At 36.6% G+C, this 24,217-nt stretch overlaps 1 protein-coding gene across 3 annotated transcripts in view; it reads left to right on the forward strand.

Moving 5' to 3' along the window:
* Window positions 1-24,217, forward strand: part of LOC111046226 (discoidin domain-containing receptor 2) — a 140,739-nt gene that overhangs the window by 110,465 nt on the left and 6,057 nt on the right. For all 3 annotated transcript variants that reach the window (XM_039430341.1, XM_039430344.1, XM_039430345.1), the window contains exons 9-14: window positions 2,051-2,149; window positions 5,479-5,868; window positions 6,589-6,716; window positions 18,773-18,895; window positions 22,552-22,664; window positions 23,475-23,675. In XM_039430341.1, coding sequence (XP_039286275.1) covers window positions 2,051-2,149; window positions 5,479-5,868; window positions 6,589-6,716; window positions 18,773-18,895; window positions 22,552-22,664; window positions 23,475-23,675 — 1,054 coding nt within the window. The remainder of the gene's footprint in view (window positions 1-2,050; window positions 2,150-5,478; window positions 5,869-6,588; window positions 6,717-18,772; window positions 18,896-22,551; window positions 22,665-23,474; window positions 23,676-24,217) is intronic.

Below are 24,217 nucleotides of genomic sequence, written 5' to 3' on the forward strand. Positions count from 1 at the left end.
TAAATTACAAATACCGTATTGCAATACACAGTTTAAGAAATTTTTACAACTTTTTACAGATAAGCATACATAGTTTGCTTTGCTCTGTCTAGGTGGAAAAAATTGAATATGACCAGTGAACTATTCAATTTCCCAGAATGATGGCGATGGAGGACCATTCTAGTCACTAAATTCAGTTTGATCATTCCAATGCCAACTTGTGCACTGGACTTTCCCCCTTGGAATACTCCCCTTCAATTTTCGTCTCCTAACAAAGTTGCTTGCTGCAAGAGTATCTTTCTCCTCCTCCTTCTCTCACTCCTCCTACTCTCCATCCTACTCCTCCTCCTCCAGCATGAGTTCTCCTCTGATCGCTATATTGGGCAAACACGCACTCTGTACTCTCCCCCTCCCCACACCAAAGCGGCAATAATAGTAACACACAGCTGACGGTTATTCTGTCACTTTTCTCCCTTCCTTTTATTACTCTTTCTATCTTCCTTCAACTCACTTCCATTGCTATTTCTAATCTCAATCCTTCTCTTTCTTGCACTTTATCCCTCTATTATTCTATCAAGATTGCTGGGGCTAACTCAAGACAAAAGTATTAGCGATTGCTTGCTTTTAGCCGTCACTTGTAATGAGACATTTCACAGTTGGTGCAAGCAAGGCAGGGGGTTTATACAGTACTCGCATTACGGACGAATATTTGATTACTCATCGAAACAGTTCCTCTCAGAAATGGCATTCCGAGATTTAGGACAGCTAATTTAGGAAAAGTACAATCTATAGCGAGAGGATACGAAAGAAAACTTGATGAGGGAGACTTATTTAGGCAGCATAATAGGAAGCATATTGTGAATAATAATCAGTAATAATAGGATATTGAATAGGTTAAAATTGTTAAATTTCTACATTGAATTACACTGGGATTTTGAATTTTTAAGACTTAGTCTTTCTCCCCTATTTCTGAAAATTCCTTCAATGTGTGTGATAATATTGATTGATTGAATATCACTAGCTGACTTATGAAGCAATAATGTTATTCCCACTAATTAATCCGTGAATAGTAACTTAACAACGGAAAAATGTGTTCAGCATGCATGCTTCTACCATTGAAATGTCGAAAAACTTTTTTCCTTTTTTTGATAATATTGGAGATATGAGAGAGAGAGAGAGAGAGAGAGAGAGAGAGAGAGAGAGAGAGAGAGAGAGAGAGAGAGAGTGTGTGTGTGTGTGTGCTATCATTCAGCGTTCATAGACTGTTATGGAAAATTTTGAAATTTAAGTGTGAAAAATATTAAGGAATGGCAGTGATTTCGTTTCCAATGTTCTCCTCCAGTTCATATTTTATAAATAGATGCAGGACCTTTTCACTTTGTCTTGAAGATATCCCACTGTGCATTACGTACTGAAACGTCCCTTACATATCAAGCTCGTAATGCTCTCCTGTGTCATTCGATGGAGATAATAGAGAAATTTTATAGTGTTATACATGTCGAATAAATCTTTAAAGATTTGGGCTTTAAATTCATTACAGTACAAGCGCACGACCAAATATTGTTCAAAAGCTATAAGTTACAATTTCTAATTGTTTGATATCTTGAACGCCGAATCATTTAATTGGAGCAAACGCCATTAATCTCGATTGAAGCAGGTCAACAGAAGAAAGAGCAGTTCAAGTTCACATTACTGAATTATTCGTTCGCCAATTAGTCCTGCTTGATTGAAATCGTCTAGACGTGTCTGGAAAAGAGTAATGTGAGACAGAAAGGATGTTAATTGACGCAATAAAGCTGATAGGCTAAAGAAAACAATATGAATTGCAGTATATTGAAACAAATATAATTCAAATAAAAATAATGTACTGAAATGTTACGGAATAAAAAATTAAGCTCATCAATTTCGCCAATGTTATCCAAACATCAAAACTGTAACTTACATTAACTTTCATTGTCGCTCAGATCATTTTAAAGAACTGCATATAGTGATAGAGTCAACAATTTGGTTCATACAGTACTCTATGACCACAGTATCACAATTTATTAAAAAAAAAATATTTTTTTTCCAGTGGTGGCTGGAGGAAATTTTACTGTTGAGTCTGAAGAAGTGACTACTCGACCAGTGGAGGAAAACAAGGCTCCAGTGGCACCAGCTGTCGACGTTCCTTGTAAGTAAATCAATATGAAATGTTATCCAGTGAATCAGTTTTATTCTGCTAATGAGTATTGTAATAGAGTAACAATAATTTACATTACATTCTTTATTACTCAATCATATACGTGGTAAAATCTATTAGGATATCAATGCTTGAAAAATATTCCGCTATAGTAGAAAATTCATCGGAGAATCAACTTTTTCATGATGAATTACCGTAGAAATTGTTTGGAATTTACTATTCTCTTTTATCATGCACTTCCATGAAAATTTTTAGATCTTCATCAATTTGAATATGGAATTAATGATATAAAACTCCCAGTTTGATAGTTCATAATCATTATAATTTCGGAACTAGATGAATTAGTTTATGAATAGATCTGCGTAGTTTTGAAATAACAAAAATGTAGAAATTACTGTATTCAGTATGCAGAGATTATTAAGAGGATTGTTAAGACTATAATGAGAACTGACGATTTAACTTTATTACAGAAATTGAAGTTGCTTTTACATTTCTTAATTAGGATTCAAACTATAATAATAATAGGCCTACGAATCAATGAAGAATGAAGGCGCATATTAATAGGGAATAAACACTGTCATTATATTAGTATTTGAGCCCAAGTATCCAAGTATAGGGTCTTAAATAAGAGTTTATTATTTTTTCTAGCGAGGGCACTGGAAAAAATAATTTCGGATAGAATTGTTGGAATTGTTCATGATTATATGTAATAAATAGCACCCTGCAGAGAGATAATTTTATAGTTTTGGGAGGAGTTGTCTGAGAAGCAAAATGTTTCGTTTTTGGCTCGGCAACTGATAGCATAACCAAATCTGGCAGAATAGAATAATATGCATTTTTTGTGAGTGGTAGGAAGTGGGAACCATTCAGGCTGTCCATATTCGGGGTCTGCTAATAATAATTCACACTGCAGCTACAAAATATCTTCGAAATTCATCCACCCCACCCAGCAACCGACATCGGCTTGTGTGAAGTTGTGATGAGACTCCACGAATATAGAGAAGGCCTACCAGCAATAAAAATGGAATAATTATTTCCTCGAGCATTTTTATAGCCCATAAACCTCTAGGGAAAGATCCTTTCTTGCTTATTTAAACATGAGATCCTTTTTCCTGTCCCTATAATAAAGCTCTATTCGCTTTCTCCGCCATTTCTCTATTTCCCTTTTTCTGGAGAAAAATTGTCGTAATGATGGAGAATGCCCCGAAATCCTCAGTCCTTTGATCATGGAGCAAGTGTGCTCTCTCCTTCTTTTTCTCTCCATTTTGCACCCCACTGGCTGCTCTCTTATTTGTACGCACTTTAGTAAGCTGAATTTCCAGCCTGCAGAGCTTTGTGCAGTGTGCAGTGTGTGAAAGTGGAAAATTACGCTGGTAAACACGTTCCGCAATATATCTTGATGAAATACATTGAAAATCAACGTCGCGAGAAAGTTTATGGATGTTATTTACGTTCACGAATGCCCAAAGTAATAGATCTGCTCCTTCACTGAGTCGGTTTCTTAAATAAAGAACTTCAGACTATGTGGTGTAATGTGCTATAAATGTTAAGTGGAGAGCATAAGAATAGTTTATATCAATTAGTTTCATGCTCCATTTCTTTAGCTTATACAGTATAGTAGTAATGTTTATAAAATTATCCCGGTATCACTATACGGTAGTAAGAGTTCCGCAATTTTTAAACCACCTGAAACTGTAAAAGAGACCATAATATTCTCAATCCTGAAGATAGCAGTTGGAAAGACTCTGGATACTAAAAGATTTTGAAAATAGAACTCACTGATTAGCATTCTATCATTCCCAATATTTTTCTAAGTACTGTAATTCTGAATGATGAATAAAATACAAGACATTGTTTGAATAATTGTATATTCTGTTATTGGAACTATTATGCTATAAATCAAAAGTTCATCTGAGATCATTAATTGAAAATTTTATCCATTATCAAACATTCTGATAATTCATCATTATGAATCTACGATTCTTATTGAATTATTCAAATTAACTTGAATTTTACTATAGTGACAGATTACCTGAACCAATAATGAAAAACAAAGAAATCTAGATTCTTACAATTATTGTCTCATGCCATTGCAGTATGATAATACTATGGTATATTGTAGTATTATATGGCATAATTTTATCACTATGAAGGGAATGTGACGTCCATTGCAAAGGTGTTGGTATGAATGTCGAGAGGTAGAGGAGTAGATAAGAAACATTTTAGACTTGTGCTACGACAAGGATAATGATTTAATGCTACTGTATTTATTTTGAAAAATGTTCATATTCCATGAATGTGCTACATGTTAATATCGTGCCGCCCAATTGGAAAATACAACCCCTTATAATCCCATGCAACCATCAAGCCTCACGCTCTTCTTTGGCACGAACTGGGGTTATTAATTAAAATTCTAGTTAATTCAGTTTCCTTGATTTATTATTCTTTGTACTTAACGAAATTGCCCTCTAAATTGTAGTAGGTGCTATTCCCTCGAAATCACGCATTGGTTGTGTGAATATTTCAAAATTAGGTGGGGAGTATTAATTTGAAAATTATATTTTTAACAGGTACGGTAGTCAACGTTGTGATCTTATAGGAAACAAAACTGATCTTCACGCGACGAAAGCTTTTGACCAGTTCCCTGGTCTGTAATGCTGTACAGTAAAATTGAAACTTTAAATCTTTGAAAAATGAATCTTCCAACTTGGAGGGATATGCGGAGCAGCAAAATGTATACAGCGCAGGTGATAGCGCGGGGGATACAACGGCCGCGATTTTGCTGTGCTAAAGCCACTGCATCGACTGAGCCTGTATTGTCAACTTGGCAACCACGCTTGTTTCTATGACTGTATCGGATGATGATATACTTCAATCGTTACATAATCGCCTTTTACTCCACCATAGTTGAAATATTTAGCCTATTGAAGATGACAATGATCGTCAGAGAATCCGAGAATACCACTAATTTCCTCAAATCACAACTCCAGACATTTTCCCCTGATATCACTTCCAATTGGCTGGCCAGGGTAGCCTACAGTAATATTATATAATCAAAGTTATTCTACTCCATAATATAGTTACTGTAGGGTAGCCTAGTGGACTGACCTTCAGTCTGTTAGCTCTGCCTGTTTGTAGGTTTGAATCCCCCTCGCAGTCATGGACATTTGATCATCTCATCAGCCCATGTCATAAACAATGCAAAGCTTATTTGGGCATCATTCATGCAAAACATACCTGATTACTAGCTAAATGGATGTATGGGTTTTGAGTACAATAATGAAACTAGCTGAATTAAACGTTTCATTTTTCTGTTACAGTTTCGACAGCCAGACAGGAAGATCAAACGGTGATGGCGGTGATTATCGGTGTCCTCCTAGCGGTGGCCATCTTGCTGGGAGTAGCCATGCTGGTGATTGTGCTTCGGCAACGTCAGCGCAAATGGCTAGGTAGCCCTCTGGCAGCCAAAGGGCCTCTCATCACCTCGGGCAGTCCTCTGCCGGGCAAGGGCCCTTTTCTGCCTTCCGGGAGCCCTCTACCATCGAAGGGCTCCTCGATCATCACGCCGGCCGGCACCACAGCTCGGGATAAGGCCACCTCTACACCGGACACGGCGCTCCTATTGGACCTTCCTCTCGACGAATACCAGGAGCCGCTGCATCACTACTGCTACAGTAGTCTGCTCAGGGATAAGACCATCCAACCAAGTGGTGAGTGAATTTCATATTGAATATTCTTGTGGTAATTGAATATTCATATCCCCAGTGCAATGTTTATAATTGTTTAGTGTTGGTTTGGAGGCTTTTATTATTACCATAATTATTATCTTTCCTGCTATGTGAATATTTTATTGAAACTTTGTTATTCTGTTTACTCTGTAAATCAAAATAAAAAAAGTTTCAGTAATTTCTCATACAAAAAACGGTATTTGAGAATGAATTGATCAAATATGATGACGAAACTCTTTTAAATTAGCCAATAGTATCGCATATTGGAAAATTTTAGTGGATTCTGGAAATGTAAAGTATTGAGAGAAATTCAATAGAATTTCGGAAATCGGGGAATGAAATAATTGATTGATGAGATTTATAAATTCTAAAATGATTTCATTGATACGTATTATGAGAACTGTCACTGAATATTTAAAATTAGCAGTACCAATAATGAAAGAAGAATCAATTAAAATTATTATTATCATCATCATCATCATCATCATCATTATCATCACATTTTACAAACGTGTTTCATTTTAGTTCATCTACCCATATTCACAATCGGCAAGTACATGGAAATCACCAGTAACAGAATCTTCAAGGAACTTCAAGGAACATCAAATTCGTAAACTATCAGTAACAGAGAACTATTTGGGTAATATAGATTATATCGCTGGATATTGGAAAAGGAAAATCAATTTCTACTTTATTTTTCAGATGTGAGCCACGAGTACGCCGTGCCTGAGGTTGGCAACAACTCAGCCGGCTCCACTCTGCTGATCAAACCCCAAGTGCCTCCCCCCTCTCTGCCACCCGCCAGGGGAACCGCTCCCAAAACTATCAAGGTAAGCTATTTTAACATCACTACTACTACTACTGCTACTAATTCTACCAATGTTTTCACATCATAGCGTACTATAATCAATCTAGAGTATCAATACTCTGTCATCATAGTTATCATACCAAAACAGGTATCGGTGAATTTGAGCAACATCATGTTCCCGATATCTCGCAGAAAGCAGCCTTAAAATGAGTATTGCTACCATGTGAAATTTATCCACGTGAACTGGCTTAGTAGTTCAACTGCTGAACACAAAAAACGCCATTTCAAATATAGGTCGACCTTCCCAAAGAATTTAATACGTGATACTGGTACGAGTCATGAATGTTCAGCCGAAACAGTGTCGGGTATTAAAGCGACAGCATTGGTGTCAAAAGTAATAGTTGGCAGCAATGGAGGAATGCAACGTGCATAGAACGTGCGGCGAACGTTCCATCGGCTAAAGTTGCAGTAATATGTTTTTATGAGCCAATGAACTTTTATTATCATACGAGAACGGCGAACGTTGACTGTGTCTGTCGAACTGATACCACTTGACAATCTCAAGCGTCGTATTAGGACTTGGAATGACATGACTTGCAGATAAAACTGGAAACGCTCATCTTCTGCCGCTAAGCTGCCACTCGAACAAATTCAATTTGTTGCTCTCGCTTCATACAACAAAAACGAACGTACGGTTCTTGCTCTGTGAATATGTTTCAAACTCTTTCCAAACTCGTTTTATTCTCTGTGGAACGATCGTGGGCTTATCGCAATTTGTGGAGAATTTTATTTCTGATCTATAATACTTGAAGTGTTTTATTCTGTATCCGTAAAACATTAAAGGTAATGATGATGAAATGATGTCATAGAATTGAAGTCTACTAGAATTCAAATGCGATAAATTAGAAAAGAGAACTGAAGTGTTATAAAGTTCTGAAATATAAAAGATTTGTCGTGAAGAAGACTTGATTATGTGTAACGCTTTATATTTTGTATCTGGAGCTGAGTTTCTTATAGAAGAAATACTCTTGTTTGAAGCAGTTCTACTGCAGATTGAACTTATTTCTACTTCTAAGTAGGAACACTACTATAATATGTTAATGATGTACAATACTACAAGGAAGACTAGGATAGGAATAATTATTGGTTCAATTCGAGAGAATACTAACTAGCCTACTTGAAAACATCAACACCGGTCATTATTACATTCCTCAAATCAACTCCACAAAGTCAAGGATGACTATGATGTGAGCCAATAATAAACTATAATTTTATGATAAGAATAGTTAAAATTGAAGATATTATGTAATAATCGCCTTCGAACCATATTAATGAGGGTAATATTCATGTCATTGTGGGTTGCTGAGTCATTGACAAGTAAAATCCGTCAATCACAAGCTTTTAAATCAATCAAAAAACTACGGGTGTTGATGCAAATCAATCAATAACATCCTTCTTTTCAACATTGTTTATCAACTTCATTGGCATCAAAAATTAATAGGAAGATAATTTCATAGCTGTCATCTATCAGTGAAGTTGTTCGTTAGACGCTTGATATACCTACGCCAGTCAAGTCTAGTTTGGTTGATTATGATTCATAATCCAAGTTAAGAAAACATTCGGATGAAAACATGTTGTGTTTTAATTGATATAATTACGGCTTCAAAGTTAAATGATGGATGTGAATTCACAGCAGACAACTTCTTCCTCTAGAGGATTTAGCAGCGTTCCCTTCTGGAATGACGTGAATACAATGAGGGGAAACCCTTTTATTAATAAATGAAAGAGCGGTTTAATGGAACGGAGGGATAGAATTGATTTGTTTACGGTTAAGTATTGTATGCCTTATGCGAAGGGGCGTGTGGCGCGAATTCTCAATGCGGGATTTTTGTTGAGGTATTCAGGGTGGAAGATTGGGGTGGACGTAAGGTTTCAAAATAATTCTGAAAGATGATTATTAAATGTCCTTTTAATTAAAGGGAGACGACTTCCAGATAAAAGGGGAGAGATACAAAACAGTGGATGGATGCACAGGAGTTTCGAAATATTTCAGTGTTTTACCTTGTGTATTCATAACATCAATTACAATGTTTTGAGCTCGAATAATAATTTCAGTTTAGTAGGCGTGAGATGGAAGTCGTAATTTATTGTTCATTCTTGTTATGACAAAGGTTCTCCTAGCTAACTAAAATGCAAGTTTCAAAAATAAAATTGATCCACTCTTTAAACTTATTTTAGGCCAAATAGTTCATCGCATTATTTGATTATTGAAAAATGTACGAATCCCTCTTCAGAACAGGTTACTCATTTCATCAAATTTCCCTTTGATATTGAGAATATTCTTATGGTTTCCATTCATGTGGCTGGATTTGCAGTAGCTCCATCTCACAGTTTTCAAGATTTTAGGGAACATGATTGTAGTTGAGATGCATTCCACTCCCAAGATCTGTAGACAGAAGAAAAGGAACTGCTGATTCGTAAAATTAGTGATGCATGACAGTCCCAGTAGTTTGTGGTAGAACAAGAAGAGTTGGGAAAACTAGATGGGAAAACTAAAACGAGTAGAGTTGAGAACAAGATGGAAAACAATAAGTATAATCGTTCAACTCATGAGCGAGACAGTCAACGTTTTACCCGATGTGTTACCCTTTGTTTGCAATGTAATACTAGGTAAGTTGGCTCTACCTAAATTAACTGGACATTTTATTTTGTGATATTTGTGAAAATTGAAACATAAACATTTGCAGGTTTAAATATCAAGTGAAGTTCGTGAAATATCAAGTTGAGTTCGTGACACATGTTGAATACGTTTTATGACATCGTGTCATGAGGTGACATTTCTGGAGGTTTGAGAACGTGGCATATTGTCAAGAACGAAGAGTCCTTTCTTTCTAGAAGTCATATTCACATTCCTCAAATTTATGTTGTGGCTGAATCACGAGCGAAAATTATTCCTTATACCTTCTTCCAAACCTGTATCAAGTTGAATTATCATAATTTTAAATTTAATCTTCATTCTCGAGACTATATGAGGGTCAAATCAAAAACTTTCATATGAGAAATTCAGCTAAATAATTATTGATATAACTCATCAGTATCTCCCTGTGAATCCTCGATCTCGATTGACATCTGGAGTCATATTCACAGTATCGTAGGTTTTGTTCTCATCAATATGTCTCAACATATTCAAATATCGCATTTCTTGTTTTCTTTAGCTTGATTGAACTTGAAGCTTTTAGTACGACTCCATTATGATAATAAATAGTACTATTAATACGATAATAGTATACGACTCATGGTGCTCTTTTCTCATTTCTTGGTGTAAATTGTAAACTATCTTTTTATGTCCTCTCTAACCATCTCTTCGTCCACTCAAACCTTCACTCATTACTCATTGTCATCATGACACCAATATGAAATCGTACCACCTTGAATCAAATAACAGATTAGAATGATCAACTTGTATATTTGTATAGTTAAACTTATATCCTCTTTGTTCAAACCTAAAAAAGTAGCGGTTTCTTTTCGTGGGTGAAACTCACGAACAGAAATCTTTTAACACTCAGTGAGTTTCTGCAACATTGATTCCTTGAAGACTAGGTCGTCACACTGCTAGTATTTCACTCAAGCAGCTTTGCACCCAATCGCTTTTAGAATATTTTACGGTCAACAGGGGCAACGGTGTGTGTAGCAACATGGAAACGGAAATATGAGTCGTTGTCGATGTGTGCTAAAGTTGCACTTTACAGTTGCATTTTCTTATTTGTCTTCTGCTACTCTTGTTTCTTCTTCTTCTTCTTTGTCCTCCTCCTTCTCCCTTCTCCCTTCTCTTTCACCCTCCTCTCTCCTTCTACTTGTGGTGTTACTGCTTTTACGACGACCGACAAGGATTCTAAAAACAATCGCCGAAAGGCTATTATTTTGTTGTTGTGCATGGGATTGTAGCAGCGACTATGTTGTGCCCCTGTTTGTGGGGAGGGGGGGATTTGAAGGGGGGTTGAGAGGGTGCTGGGGTGCTGTGGGTGCTGACGGAGCGTGCAAAACCAACTTTTGCTGCAGCTTTTGCGCCGCCGGAGCGTAAAATAACAGACGGCGTGCACAGGATGGAAATCTCACCCTTATTCTTCTTCTTTTCGCTCTCCTGCTCAATCTCCAACGTCTCCATCCTCTACTTCTCATCTCGCTTTCTCCCTTATCCTTCTCCTTCCTTCTCTGCTACTCAATCTCAAAGGTCTCCTTTTTGTATTCCTCATTTCTTATATCCTTTTCTCATTGTTTCTACATTTTCATTTGATATCAACCGTCAACCTAGTCAATACTATTTCCCCATGTGTTATCAACCATGTACTTATTTATTTACCGTATGGCAGATACACAATAAATATATAGCTCATGAGTCTCAAATTCCTAGATATACACTGCATATTTCCAATTTTTTAGAGATTTTGTGCAGTTTTCGGTCAGGAGAACATAAGTTTGTCTGACCGCCATCATCTGCTAGTCCATTTAGCGTTATCCAATGTGCACCATGGAGGCGAACTAGCATTACACATTCAAGTTAAAAATCTGCTTGAACAATTTTGAGGTTAGAGAAGATGAAAACTCAATTTCCAATTTTTACAGAATTTTTTTTTCAAAATGATCTTTACCATTACAAATGTCCAAAACTGCTTCAAATTGTAATTTATCATATAAAAACAATCCAAAAATAGAATTTCTGTTTGAAATTTGCACCCAAAAACGTTTAGCTATGGTGCTAAGCTGGTAACATGTACTGGATTCCTTCAACATCTTTCACCAATTTAAATTCTCATCGTTGCAGAATCTTCTTATTCTGTATTTCTTGTACCTATTTGATTAGAAGACCAAAATAATTCTTCTCAACCTCCATTCATTCTTCATGAATAAGTAGTTCGACTATTTACTCTCTCATCCAACCCTCGATTTCAACATTATCAATTCATAACTCTGGAAAATTCATCTCATCCCTTATTACTTTAAGGAGAACCTCATGATATTATTTCAGTTTACAGCTCTCAAGCCCCGAAGCCCTGCATTCACACATCGATTTTTGTTCGTACGATATTTTGCTGTCCTAATGAATTGTATAAGATTGAACGGAACTTAACAAACATCATCTGTTTGAAATCATCTGTTTAATCTAATAGAATCTATAAGGACGGCAAAATACCGTACGAACAAAAATTGATGTGTGTGCGGGGCGTAACTCGTTTCTCCTTTGTCTGGAAATCATTGTTTCATCTAAGAAAAGGCATTCTGCATCCAGATTCAAAGTCAAGGTTGTAGGGCGAAGATAAAAGATGTTGAATGCTGATAATGGTGCATGGAAGAAGGGCATATTGTCTCACCTTTTTCTTTCCCTACCCTAGTACCACTGCACCTACGACGCACGTTACCTAGTCGCTTGGAGCGTTTACCCGCTACCGAGCTCTTGCCTCTAAGCACTTCCTACTTCTCACTCCATTCCTCCTCATTTTCTCATTCCACATCCCTTCCAGCAGCGCGTATCTTTCTTCTTTTCCCTTCGCTACGTTTTCATTCCCTTATACGATTTCCTCCTAGCACTATGTATGCTCTTTCTTTAACCACCCATTCTATTTCCACTCTATCTTTGCGTCCTCCTTCTTCCATTCCCTCCTTCACCATTGCGTCGTTCAACTTCCCATCTTATTATTCTCGACTCCCTTCTTCTACATGCTTTCTTTATCCATTCCTTCTAGTAGTATACATCTCTCCCACTTTCCCTCTCCACTCCTTCTTCCTTCATTCACCTAAATCTTCTCTCCTTAACAGTTCGTATCGTCCTTTATTTTTTCATTATATTTCCTTCCAGTATCGCTCTTTCCCTTGCTCTTCTCCCACTTCTTCCCCATTCTTCATTCTCATCCCCTTTTAGAAGTACCTACCTGCCTTTCCCTTTCTTCACTCGCTCCTCATTCATTTTCTCTTTCAATTTCCTTAGCAGAACGTACCTTCCTTCAGCTTCTCTCACTTCTCAACCATTCCCTCATCCTCTTTCCCTTCAAGCACTGTACACCTTCCTCTCCATACTCCTCCGCAATTTACTCTCATTCTATTTCCTCTACCGTATCTTCCTCAACTCTCCCTGTGCATCCTGTCTACTCAACCTCCTCTATCTCTTTCTCATTTTATTTCCTACAGTGTATATCTCCCTCTTTCCCCGCTCCCCGTGCAGCCTGTATGATCATCTTCCTCTATCACTTCTCACTCACTACCTTTTTCTCATTCTATTTCCTTTAGTCCATATTTTCTCCCTTCCCGTTCCCCGTGCATCCTGTCTTATCATCTTCCTTCATTTCTTCTCACTCCCTACCTTCCTCTCATTCCATTTCTTTCAATGGATATTTGCGTCTTTGTCGCTCGCCGCACATCCTGCCTGGCTGCCGCTCTGAATAAATCGTCGACGTAATGATGATGAATGGAGGAGTCATAGTGGAGACGCGCGCACTTATTACGCCAGGTTTGATGCCTCGCAGCAGGTTTGCCGTTCGCCGTTCATTATTATTTATGGCTTCGCGCCGAAAAGAAGCGCTGACAATATCGCTAGATACGCCCTCGTAATATCACTTACTTTTGTCTGAACAATGTCATATTCAGAGTCAAACTTTGTAACTTCTGCTGTAAGGGTATAGAAAATGAGTTTTTTCTATGGAAATTTTCAGGGTGAACAGTTTTTGAAAGTATTCGGGGACTTTTATGGAATAAACAATATATTTGTTCAGGAATTGAAGCCAATAGATCATAAGTAGGCTCTCTAGGGATTGGACACTTACTTGACTGATGACACATACTTAGACAACTGTGGATCGCTTTCTGATAAATGTTTTGAATGAATAGTTCTTTAAAGTATACGCAACTTTATGAAATAAATTCTGATAAATAATTGTAGAGCAGATCACAATTCATTATCTCTCAGGCCATTTATTTCATGAAAGACTGCTTCTTCCATTTTGCCAGTTGTTGGTTTCGAGTATGACTTTCTTTGTATTGGAATAACATCTGCATTCTCAAATAATTACAGTTTATCTTTTCATAAACTCTCATGATATTTCTCTCAAATAATCACGGTAGAATATAAATCAAGAGCTTTAAGCTATACTCCAATATTATATGATTGAAAAATGACTGCAGTTTCATTCTCTTGGTTCAGGAAGTGTTCTCGAATTTAATATAAACATTGTTGATCAATTTCTGCGTAATAATGAAATATTGATAATTGAGGACAGTTCGGAATTCGAACATTCGAAAAATGAATTATTACTCTCTTTTTGTTGAACCTAAGATATGATTTCTAACCTATTATGATATGATTGAAAAAATCCAGACGAGCTAGGTGGATCTATAATTAGATAAGTGTGATGATTAATCATGATGTAGTTAAATTACGTTCTTTGAATTGCAAACACACTTCGTAAATTGCTTTATCATTTCGTTCTCCACCTCATCATTTCAAAAGAAAGGGTTGGATCGATTGTGTGATATTGAACAAAGCATTTTTACTCGAGAAGAATTCAAATGTTACGTTACGGTGGAAAAGGCAGTGAAAACCCGTGGAAAACACCAACTTCTTTTAAGGTCAGAACAGCCTCAAAAGTGGAACGCTAAAATGAGTTGGGTCGGTCTGATGAGGGGGGGTGTGATTATGGGGGCGAAAGGGGGCTACCTCAATTAAACGAGTAGCACCCGGCAATAAAAGATAATTAAAAATTAGACAGGTTTCATTAAGCGAAACCGCGTACGGGCGCTTGCTTTTTGCGGAATAGGCGAAGCTTTTCAAAAGAGTGTTCTCTCGTGGTCCGGGAAAGGGTTGGTCTTGGGGAATGAGGGGGATGGAGAAGCACCACCTTCACTTTCTCACCGAATGAAAATAAGGGAGGAGATTGTGCTCACGTAGCAGCATGTGCGCGTGTGTGAGTGTGACGATAAAAAGTAGTCTAACACAGTGAAAAAGACTTGAAAAGGTCATTTTGCGACCGTATACATTGGCTGGGTGTAAGGGTTGATTTTTGTGTCGGCTTCGGAACTCCACCATAGTATATAATACACCCACTACAACCTGACCTCTTCGATTTACTTCTCTTCCTTCTTCTTATTCTCTTCATCCTCTTGTTCTCCACCTTGCCCTGCACTTATCTTGTCCTACACTTCCCCTCTCTCTTCTTTCCCTAATTTTCAGTATTCATGTCCTTCACCACCAATGAACCCACCTCTCTCTAGCTCTTCATCCTATTTTCCCTTTTTTGCTTCTCCTTCTCCTTTTTCTTCTTCTCCTCCTCCTCCTCTACCACCACTTCTTCCTTCTCCATGTTTTCCTCCAGATCGTACTCCTGTTTCTCCTTTCCTCAATTTTAGCATCCATGTCCTCTACCTTCCACGAACATATCAATATGTATCACTCCTCTTCTTTCCTTCTCCTCATTCATCTTTTCTTCCTACTTTCCTTCCTTGTCTCACCTCCTTTACCTCCTCCACCATCTCCGTATTTTCTCCTTCTCCTTCCCCTTGTCCTCTACATTATCTTGCTCCCACTCTCCCTTCTCTTAACTCTCAGCATTTGATATGTCCTTTACCTCCTTCCACTCCCTCACCACCCTGAACATTATCAAACCAATACACGAGCTTTTATCCGTCACCCCATTAGAGCTCTCTTTGTTTACAGCTACTTGCCTGGCTGGAAGGAGCATACACAATGTCTAGTACATACACTGGAGCCCCAACAATACAGAAATTTTATAGTCTATCTATATACAATGCTGATCAAGAGGTCTGCCTTTAAAGATCGCTCGCGTACCAAGCTTGATGTCTGTGAAAAAGTTCATCCATTGTTCTTCAATGTGAGCGCCTCTAATGGTTTCTGAAGAGCTGCTCTAATGACTTTACAAATAGGTGTGTGTGTTCTGTGTTGCCGACCCCTCAAGATAAACCGTGATAATTGATCTGCGTGATGATCTTTCTGGATTGAAAGTGCATTTACGTCGAGGCTGAATGGAAAAAGCGGGTGATGTTTTATCCTTTCACCTTTTGAATAGAGGTTTGGTGATGCGTGGCTGATTCATTCATTGTTTAGATAATTGCAGTCTGAAACTGAAACATATATGATCCTAAACAGTGTAAGGTTTGTTGAATCAATCTAGTGGTTCAGGATATTTTGAATCCAGTGAAAACATCTACAATTACTGAGCATTTTCTATTTTTATTTCCTCAAAAAATCTATATCCTTTGCTTCTGCTCCTGCTTCAAGGTTCTTAACGACGATTGCTTATATTTTTCTGTTTTACTGTTCGATGACTAAGATAGAAGTTATGTAATTATGAATTATAAAAATTCTTAATCGAACGAAGATCCAAATGAATAAGCTATAAATTTGTTTCGTTTATGACAAAACTAGCAGGTAACCCGTGCTTCGCAAGGGTCTTTCTTAAAACTTGACGTAATGAAATCTAGAAGAATTCAAAATAGGCCTATAAGAATCCTCGGTTGATTAAGAATTTATATGCTGCGTTAGTCATTCTATCAGAGCTCGAATAATTTTGAAATTTTAATTATATAAAAATGGAAGAATATATTAATTTCTTTATGTAAATAGCAGCACCTTCATTCAAAGACATATTAACTGCATGCGTTTTCATATTGCCGATACAGCATTGATGAAGCTGTATACGTTTATTTAGCACTTTGTCTCAAAAATTGTTCTAGCTGAAAAATCCATGCCACGTGTAGGCCTAAACATTGCATCAGTAAAACGAAGTTTCAAAACTATGTTTTTCCTGTAGAAAGCAATTTAGAAACATGTTCCTTTTTTAATTTCGATCATATGATTTAGTGATTTTTTAATGAAATCGAATGTACCATTAATGAATTTTAAACATTATTTCTGAAAAATCTAGAAGGAAAATTGAAATTTGGGCTTCCAGGTGCACGAGATTGATATTTTTAGAATCTATGTGCAAAATTTGGAGATCTAAATCATTCCCGTTTTCCCGGTATGCAATCCACAAGTTGACATGTTTTGATGCGAACAAACACAACCCTACTCTCTCATATCATATAGATTATTGAAATAATTTGAATCTATAATTGTGATTTTTTTGACATGATAATAAATTAGAGTTGTAAGTTTAGCAAAATGCAAATCTATAGAAATCCTTAATCGGAAATACTTTAGCTGAAAAAGACTCCTTCAATTCTCATTTACTCATATGAAACCGAAAACATGTTGTTGATGTTACGCAAATATCTCCTGAAAACTTCTTTGAAAGGTTTGATTCATGGTCATGAGTCATTATTCTACATGAACTGTCGTTCATGATCAATATCAAACTCAAAGAGAACACTATCATTCATTGTAAAAATTCTCAGAATAATATTGTCATCTCGCCATCTGAAATCTCCTCACCCAAATTGAACTGAAAGGTGTACTTTTTTAGAAACCTAATCGCCCCTCCACTCCTCCGTTGAACTCTTATTTTGATCCCATTTTTAAGTGTTGAAACTTCAAGAATCAATCGAGTGCGAATAATGGTTTCAAAAAGTGCAGCTGCACAATTTCAACAATCGCCACTTGTCCATCAGTTTCTACATGATCTGGTCTTTTAGATTTCGAGAAGGACTTCAAGTCTTTCTACTACTGCAGCCTGTAAGTTTTACGGTGCTCCATAATAATACTGATCGACCGATTCTGGGGATAGCCTTTTCACATAATGGCCTGAGGGACAGGAGAATGCACGATTGATGAAACAATGGGGATGAAAAGGGAGGAAAGATTGGGGGAAAAAGAGGAAGTGAACTGAGAGAAGGAGAAGAATGATGAGAAGGAGATGATGGAGGAATGGAGAAAGGAGGAGGAGGAGGAGGATGTGCTCAAGCTGAGTGGATGGCTTGAGAAGGCCTCATTTCTTGTCCCTCTCAAGTAGCTAAAGGTGCTGGCTACAAGGGAGCATAGTCTACGAATATTTAGCTTTCGGCTAAGCGATGGATTCATTGTTCTCGGGCTTGTTCCACTATTGCTGCACAATAGGCTCTTATAGGGGTTGGCCTTGAATTATTGTTCCACTCGGATTTATTTTTTCTCTTTTATTCCGATTGTGCGCACCCTATCAACTGAGCAGTGTTGCCTGTATTTTGTGGCCGTACAAAGCTAGCCTTTTATGCGCTGAAGATTAAGATAAAAATTGATCCTCATCATAGATGATTGCTCCAAACATGAGCAATGGTTTTGGAAATGCTGGATCCTACATCAGATTATGTTCTACCAAAATCCAATTTTATCCTGGAACACATGGAAAACTTCTCTGAATGGTAGAGAATGTTTGTTTTCCATCAATTCGTGGAATACATATCAGCTGGATGTTCATTTAATTTCCAACATAGTAAACTATGAAGCTGTGTAGAATGTATCATTTTTTACATATTCTTTCATGTTATTATTTTTGTGCCAGCTGATCCCAGATGCTGCTCGACCCAAATCAACAATCGTTCTTCGAATTCTGGTTGAATCAGAGTTTGAACCGAACTGATATGATTCCTTTTCTAAAACTTTTTTAAAACATTTATAGCTCAGTCAATGAATAATACCAAAAAAAGGGGTTTTAAATATTATAATCATTATCATTCAAAGCTTCAATATCTCAGTCTCGAAATTTGACAATAACAACAGGAATTACATTAATATCAATAGAGTGATTGTTCATAAAACAAAGTACACCAAGGAATGTTTTCCATTCTCTACACATTTGGGGGTTTCTTTCAGTTCAATAATCAATTTTCAGGAAGTTCTATAGACATTTGAACTACAAATACTTTCTAAGTAGGCACTCTCTCCTTCCCCCATTTACTATTTTCATGTTCAAACTGTAATTTAATTAGAAAACCTGCGTTTTGTTGAGTGATCTGAACTTGATATGCATTTTCTAAGTTCGATTCAGGTATCACATCGAGTATAATATGATACTACAGTTAATTTCCATTCTAGTTAGCGGAGTTTTCAACTGTGATACTGCATTGTTATTAATAGTTGTGTTTGTGTGTGTGTTGCAGCCCCCGAACCAGCAGGACGTGCTGAGTGCCCTGCGCCGGAGATTAGAGACGAACGTTGTCCCCGAGTTCCCCAGACATCGCGTCCGCATGCTTTCCAAACTTGGCGAGGGCGCTTTCAGAGCGGTAAGTTGTCTGTTTTTCCCTACTAACAAACCTGGTTTGCTTATCCATTATCTTGAATTCCTCTGCATCTCCTTATCCAATACTATTCCATCAAGAACTGTGGGCTATAGGAAAATCCTATAAGCTGAACAAAGCTTTATTTCTTCTTATAACTTTTTGAAGCATTAATTCGAAACTGAGTGTTATCTCAATAACAGATCCAATTGAACTTCTATTTTTCTTGTTCTATGGTCTTTGGAGAATAATTTCTCATTCAAATACATGATAAAACATGAATAATAGTAGACTATATAAATATTTGGAATGGAAATGAATTATTCTACCACTACTACTAAACTTGATTTTTCCATCTACTCACTAATTCTTACTCGTCCACTTATTTGATTATATAGTTTTGTTGAACCACATGGATTTTCAACATAAATATATTATATTCAGTTCTCAGTTACATTTCGATGCTATCAGATTATTCAACATTCGTGGTTTGTTTCTAGTTTCATATATTGTGGAAAAAACGTCTCCTCCTATATGGAATAAAATCAATGAGAGAATAAAATTGACAAATTAATGAGTATCTTTTATGAATGTGAATTTTCGTTACTTATCCTCTATACATTCAAATTGATTCGTTCAGTAATTTTATTGAGTTCTTTGAAATCAACCTCCATTCTTCAGGGCCATGGCTCATAGATTTGGAGAAATGAGCGAAAATTGTTTCTTACGTACAAGTAGCAGAGGATTATATTATATCAAAGGTTGTCATGACATCTATAATGTATTGCCCTAATACGAAAATGATTTTCCATTCCCAATTATTTATGTTATCTCAATTATTGATATAGTTTTCCATTTTATCAATTCTCCATCATCTGACTCGTAGTCTGTTAGTAGTGGGAATGGTGACCAAGCTCAAGTCTAGAGCAAGAACTGCTAACTCCTTCACTAAAACAGTAGTAGTGACTTGAAAAACTGTTGATGCTCGTTTAGAAGAAAGGTACAAATCTGAGTTCGACCGTCGCCAGCTCAGAAACAGATTCAATTCAAATCAGATAGGCTCTAATTACGAGCGAAAGGTGGGTAGAAAATGTAGATCCGCTCAAAAACTCGAACTCAGCCTGGGACCACACACGATACCAACACATTGTTCACTGTATTGTACCAGACATCAGCGTCCATTATTCATCTAATTTGGGAATCAATTAGTGTGGAATGTTTTTTCAACCAGTCATTTACAGGGTTGAATCGAACGGTGGCTGTAGAAAAAAAGAAGACAAGATCATCATGTTATATTGTGTGGAATAAGGATGGTAGTGGAGAGAAATCGTATAGAGACAATGATGGATCTTGATGTAATTTAACCAGATTTATTCCGAAAAGTTGTTGTAGACTACTAAAGAAGACCAAAAGTGAAAGAACATGAGTTGTTGTAGATTTTTTGGTAGTCATCGTGTCCATTCTAATGCCCCCAAATGTACAACGGTAGTTTTTAAGGAGCTTACATTGTGCAGTCGCTAAAAACAGTGGAACTTAACAGCTGGCTTGCTGGCAATTAAATAGCAATTAATCGAAAACGTTCCAAAATCCATCAAGCCCAATGGTCAGCTTGTTCATTGCTGGCGAGAGAAAAAAAGGACAGGCTATTCAGAAAATCAATCAAATGCTCATCAGCATTTCCAGTGTCTGCTCAGCAGCCATATTGTTTTTTATTTCAATTGGAGTGACGTTGAAATGCGTGCGACAGATTGATGTGACGTCATTTTTTCTTCCTTTTTTTGAGGGATGCAATATTGAAATGTTATTTCGAAAAGGATTTTTGCAGGATAATTTATCATTCCACTGATCATTCCATTGATCAGATTAGAAATGAAAGTAATTTGTTGAATATTTCTTTGCAGTTGTAATAAAGAAAATTATTGTAATCAATGCGGTGCATTTCTCCAATAATAATTATTGAATTCAACCTCATCGAATGCCTTCGTACATATAATAATGGTAAAGTAGATGATACATGATGTATTGCTTACTTTTGGATAGACTAGAGGTATAAAATTACAATAACTGCACGGTTCTAACTAAAACTGATTCTTCAATTTTCATTTTCAAAGAATTATTAAAGATGAATTTTACAACAAGTAACATCTCATAGCAGAACGAATTACAATATTATTCTCGTTGCAAAGTTTAAACTTATAAACCAAGAGAAACCACAATCAATTCAAAACTAGAAAACCTTTACTGAATATTTATGACGTAACAACATACTAATAATTATTATATCCCCGTCACAGAGCTTGTGAGATGAGTCTTCTGAGCCATTGTATCAGCAATATTCTCTGAGTGGTATGTATTTGTGCTCGATACATGAACCAGTCGAGGAGAATCGACCAGATAATATTGATACATGAGAGGCGCATAATGTATTTGATGAGAAGGCTCAATAGCTGTTCAATGACTGGCAACTGCACTGCAATTGCAAAGCACTCATTAGCAGGTACTTGCACAACAGCCTGTAAAGGACTAACTAACTACGAGAGCACTAATTAACCTGCACTTGACTTAATACTCCATATTGAAACGGATTATCAAAGTAGCCGTGTTGTGTTTGCAATTTATACAGTTTCAACGATGCAGCTTCCAGTGGAAGCACTTGTTATCACAACTCTCATGCAGGCACTCTCAATATGATATCATTCTATGCTCCACTTTTTATTATTAAGTTGTGATAACATGAAATATTATCAGGTTTCAACTTTGACTGAGTCCAATCGTGAGATGCTTAGAGATTGTTCTAAGTCATTCAATGACAATTCTATGATGTTAAAATGTATTATTTGCGATTGTAGGTCATTAGATATTCCTATAATATTGAAAAATGACCTCAATTCCCACAGATCTTGATTTTTCCAAAGAAAGAGAACGCTCGCAGTTCTTTTAAAGTGAATAACAGCAATGCTACTTTCATCCACTGCTGGAAATTTGAAGCGAATCCCATAAAGTCTTATTTTTCTGATCGATTTTGTTGCTGTTGAAATGATCTTCATTCTTGCTTCTCATCTACATCCCATTCTAATATTCTTCTTTCGTTGATTGTCATCAATAGTAAGCATTTTTTTTCAAATTTCATATTATTCCTCCTCCAGTATATATCAACAATATTTATCACTCAATTTTCTCCCTTTTCTAACACTAGGAAACCACCAATTGAAATTATGTGAAACTGGAATAATAACTGAATACTGTAGTTAAATTGCTATTGTCATTTTTCTTTTCTTGGTTCTTATCCACTGAGCAATTTATTTCGAAATTCCCAATCACACCTCAGAAATAATTCTTCATTCATGAAATTACATCGATACTTTCTCAATTGTCGCCCATTCCAGCAGAAGGAACCTATCAATTCATATCGAACCAATCTGGATTCATGACATGCTATTGCTATTCTCACTCTTCTTCTCTTGATAGTGTTATCTAGTAACTTATTTGAAAACGTTCAATCAAGTATCAATAAATAAATTATTCTTTCTTATGGAGTTACTTTCTATATATAATTAATACTTTCTAAAAATATCCTCTCATTTACAACAGAAGAATCCAACAATTCAAAGCAAACAAATCTGTAACAATGACTGAATGCTGTGTTTGTGTTTCTGTTGCAGGTGTACGTTGCGGAAGCCGATGGGATCAGTGACTATGGAGGATCATCGTCATCCAATGGCAAAAAGCTGGTGGCTGTCAAGTCGCTGTTGCACACAGCATCTGAGGCTGACAGGTGAGCAGCTGACAAATAACCATATTATTCCATTTGACATTGCTGCCCGAATCAAAATCACTGACTGCCATTGACAGTGTTCGGTCGATGACTGTCAATAATATCACCTTATCTAGAGAAAAATTACCATTGATACTAGCAAATACTCATGAAGTTTGTATAAACAAGTTCGTTTGTAATGTTAGTAGAATCAGGAGGATTAAAATCATTGGATACTTACAACACGAATAGTATAATCTTTCAATAGTGTTCAATATGAATTTGCAATAATTAAAGGCCACATGCAAGATATTATTGAGTTGGAGAAATTGTCGATGAATATTTTTTTTGAACAAGTTGATACCATTCCTGTGTTTATTTTCTGGAAATTAGCGTCCGAAACATGTATGCTATAATCACCTCTATTAAGATGTTCAGTGGAAATCTGATACGGTGATGATAAATTTCTCCAAGTAGTAAGTCGAGTAAGTAGCTCGACTGGACTAAGATCATATGAAAATATTTACTATCACTACTATATAATAATTATGCTTGCTATGATATATTCAATACTTTTGAAACGTTGTTTGACACTATATCTATGCTAATTATTGGGATCCATTGATCAGTTTTGGGAAAATTATAACCCCAACTATCTTCTTTGAAGCACCAACAGCTACAACTATTCGATAATTTCAAGAACTTTTGTAGCCTAAGATGAAAATCATCACTTCTCAACCCTCCTTTTTTTCTTTCTCTTGCCAACAACTCAGGTACTTAACCTTTGTTTTCTCTCTCTTAACCCTCATTTTTTCTTTCGCTTGCCAACAGAATGAGTTTCGAGAAGGACGTTCACATCCTGGGTGCCCTGGAAGACGAGAATATCGCCAGGGTGCTGGGGGTTTGCTCCAAGGAGGAGCCTCTCTGCGTCATCATGGAGTACCTGCCTCAGGGCGAGTTGTGTCGATTCCTGCGCGCGCATGCTCTTATGCCAGGCGACCGCACTCTGCCTGTCGGCCACAAAACGCTCAGGTATGTGTCATTATGTGTCATGAAAAACCTATATACATTGACTCATAAAACACATGAAAGAATGAAAACACAATTGTTGCATCTTTATTGTACAACTAGCAGGTAACCCGTGCTTCGCAAGTGTCTTTCTTAAAACTTGACGTAATGAAATCTAGAAGAATTCAAAATAGGCCTAGTCAGTCATTCTATCAGGGCTCAAATAATTTTGAAATTTTAATTAAATAAAAATGGAAGAATATAATTTCTTTATGTAAATAACAACACCTTCATTGAAAGACATATTAACTGCATGCGTTTTCATATTGCCGATACAGCATTGATGAAACTGTAGACGTTTATTTAGCATTTGTCTCAAAAATTGTTCTAGCTGAAAAATTAATTATCCATGCCACGTGTAGGCCTAAACATTGCATCAGGAAAACGAAGTTTCAAAACTATGTTTTTCAGGTAGAAAGCAATATAGAAACAGATGTTCCTTTTTTAATTTCGACCATAATTATGATTTGGTGATTTTTTAATGAAATCGAATGTACCATCAAAGA

Source organism: Nilaparvata lugens, chromosome 6, assembly GCF_014356525.2.
Source record: "Nilaparvata lugens isolate BPH chromosome 6, ASM1435652v1, whole genome shotgun sequence".
Classification (NCBI taxonomy): domain Eukaryota; kingdom Metazoa; phylum Arthropoda; class Insecta; order Hemiptera; family Delphacidae; genus Nilaparvata; species Nilaparvata lugens.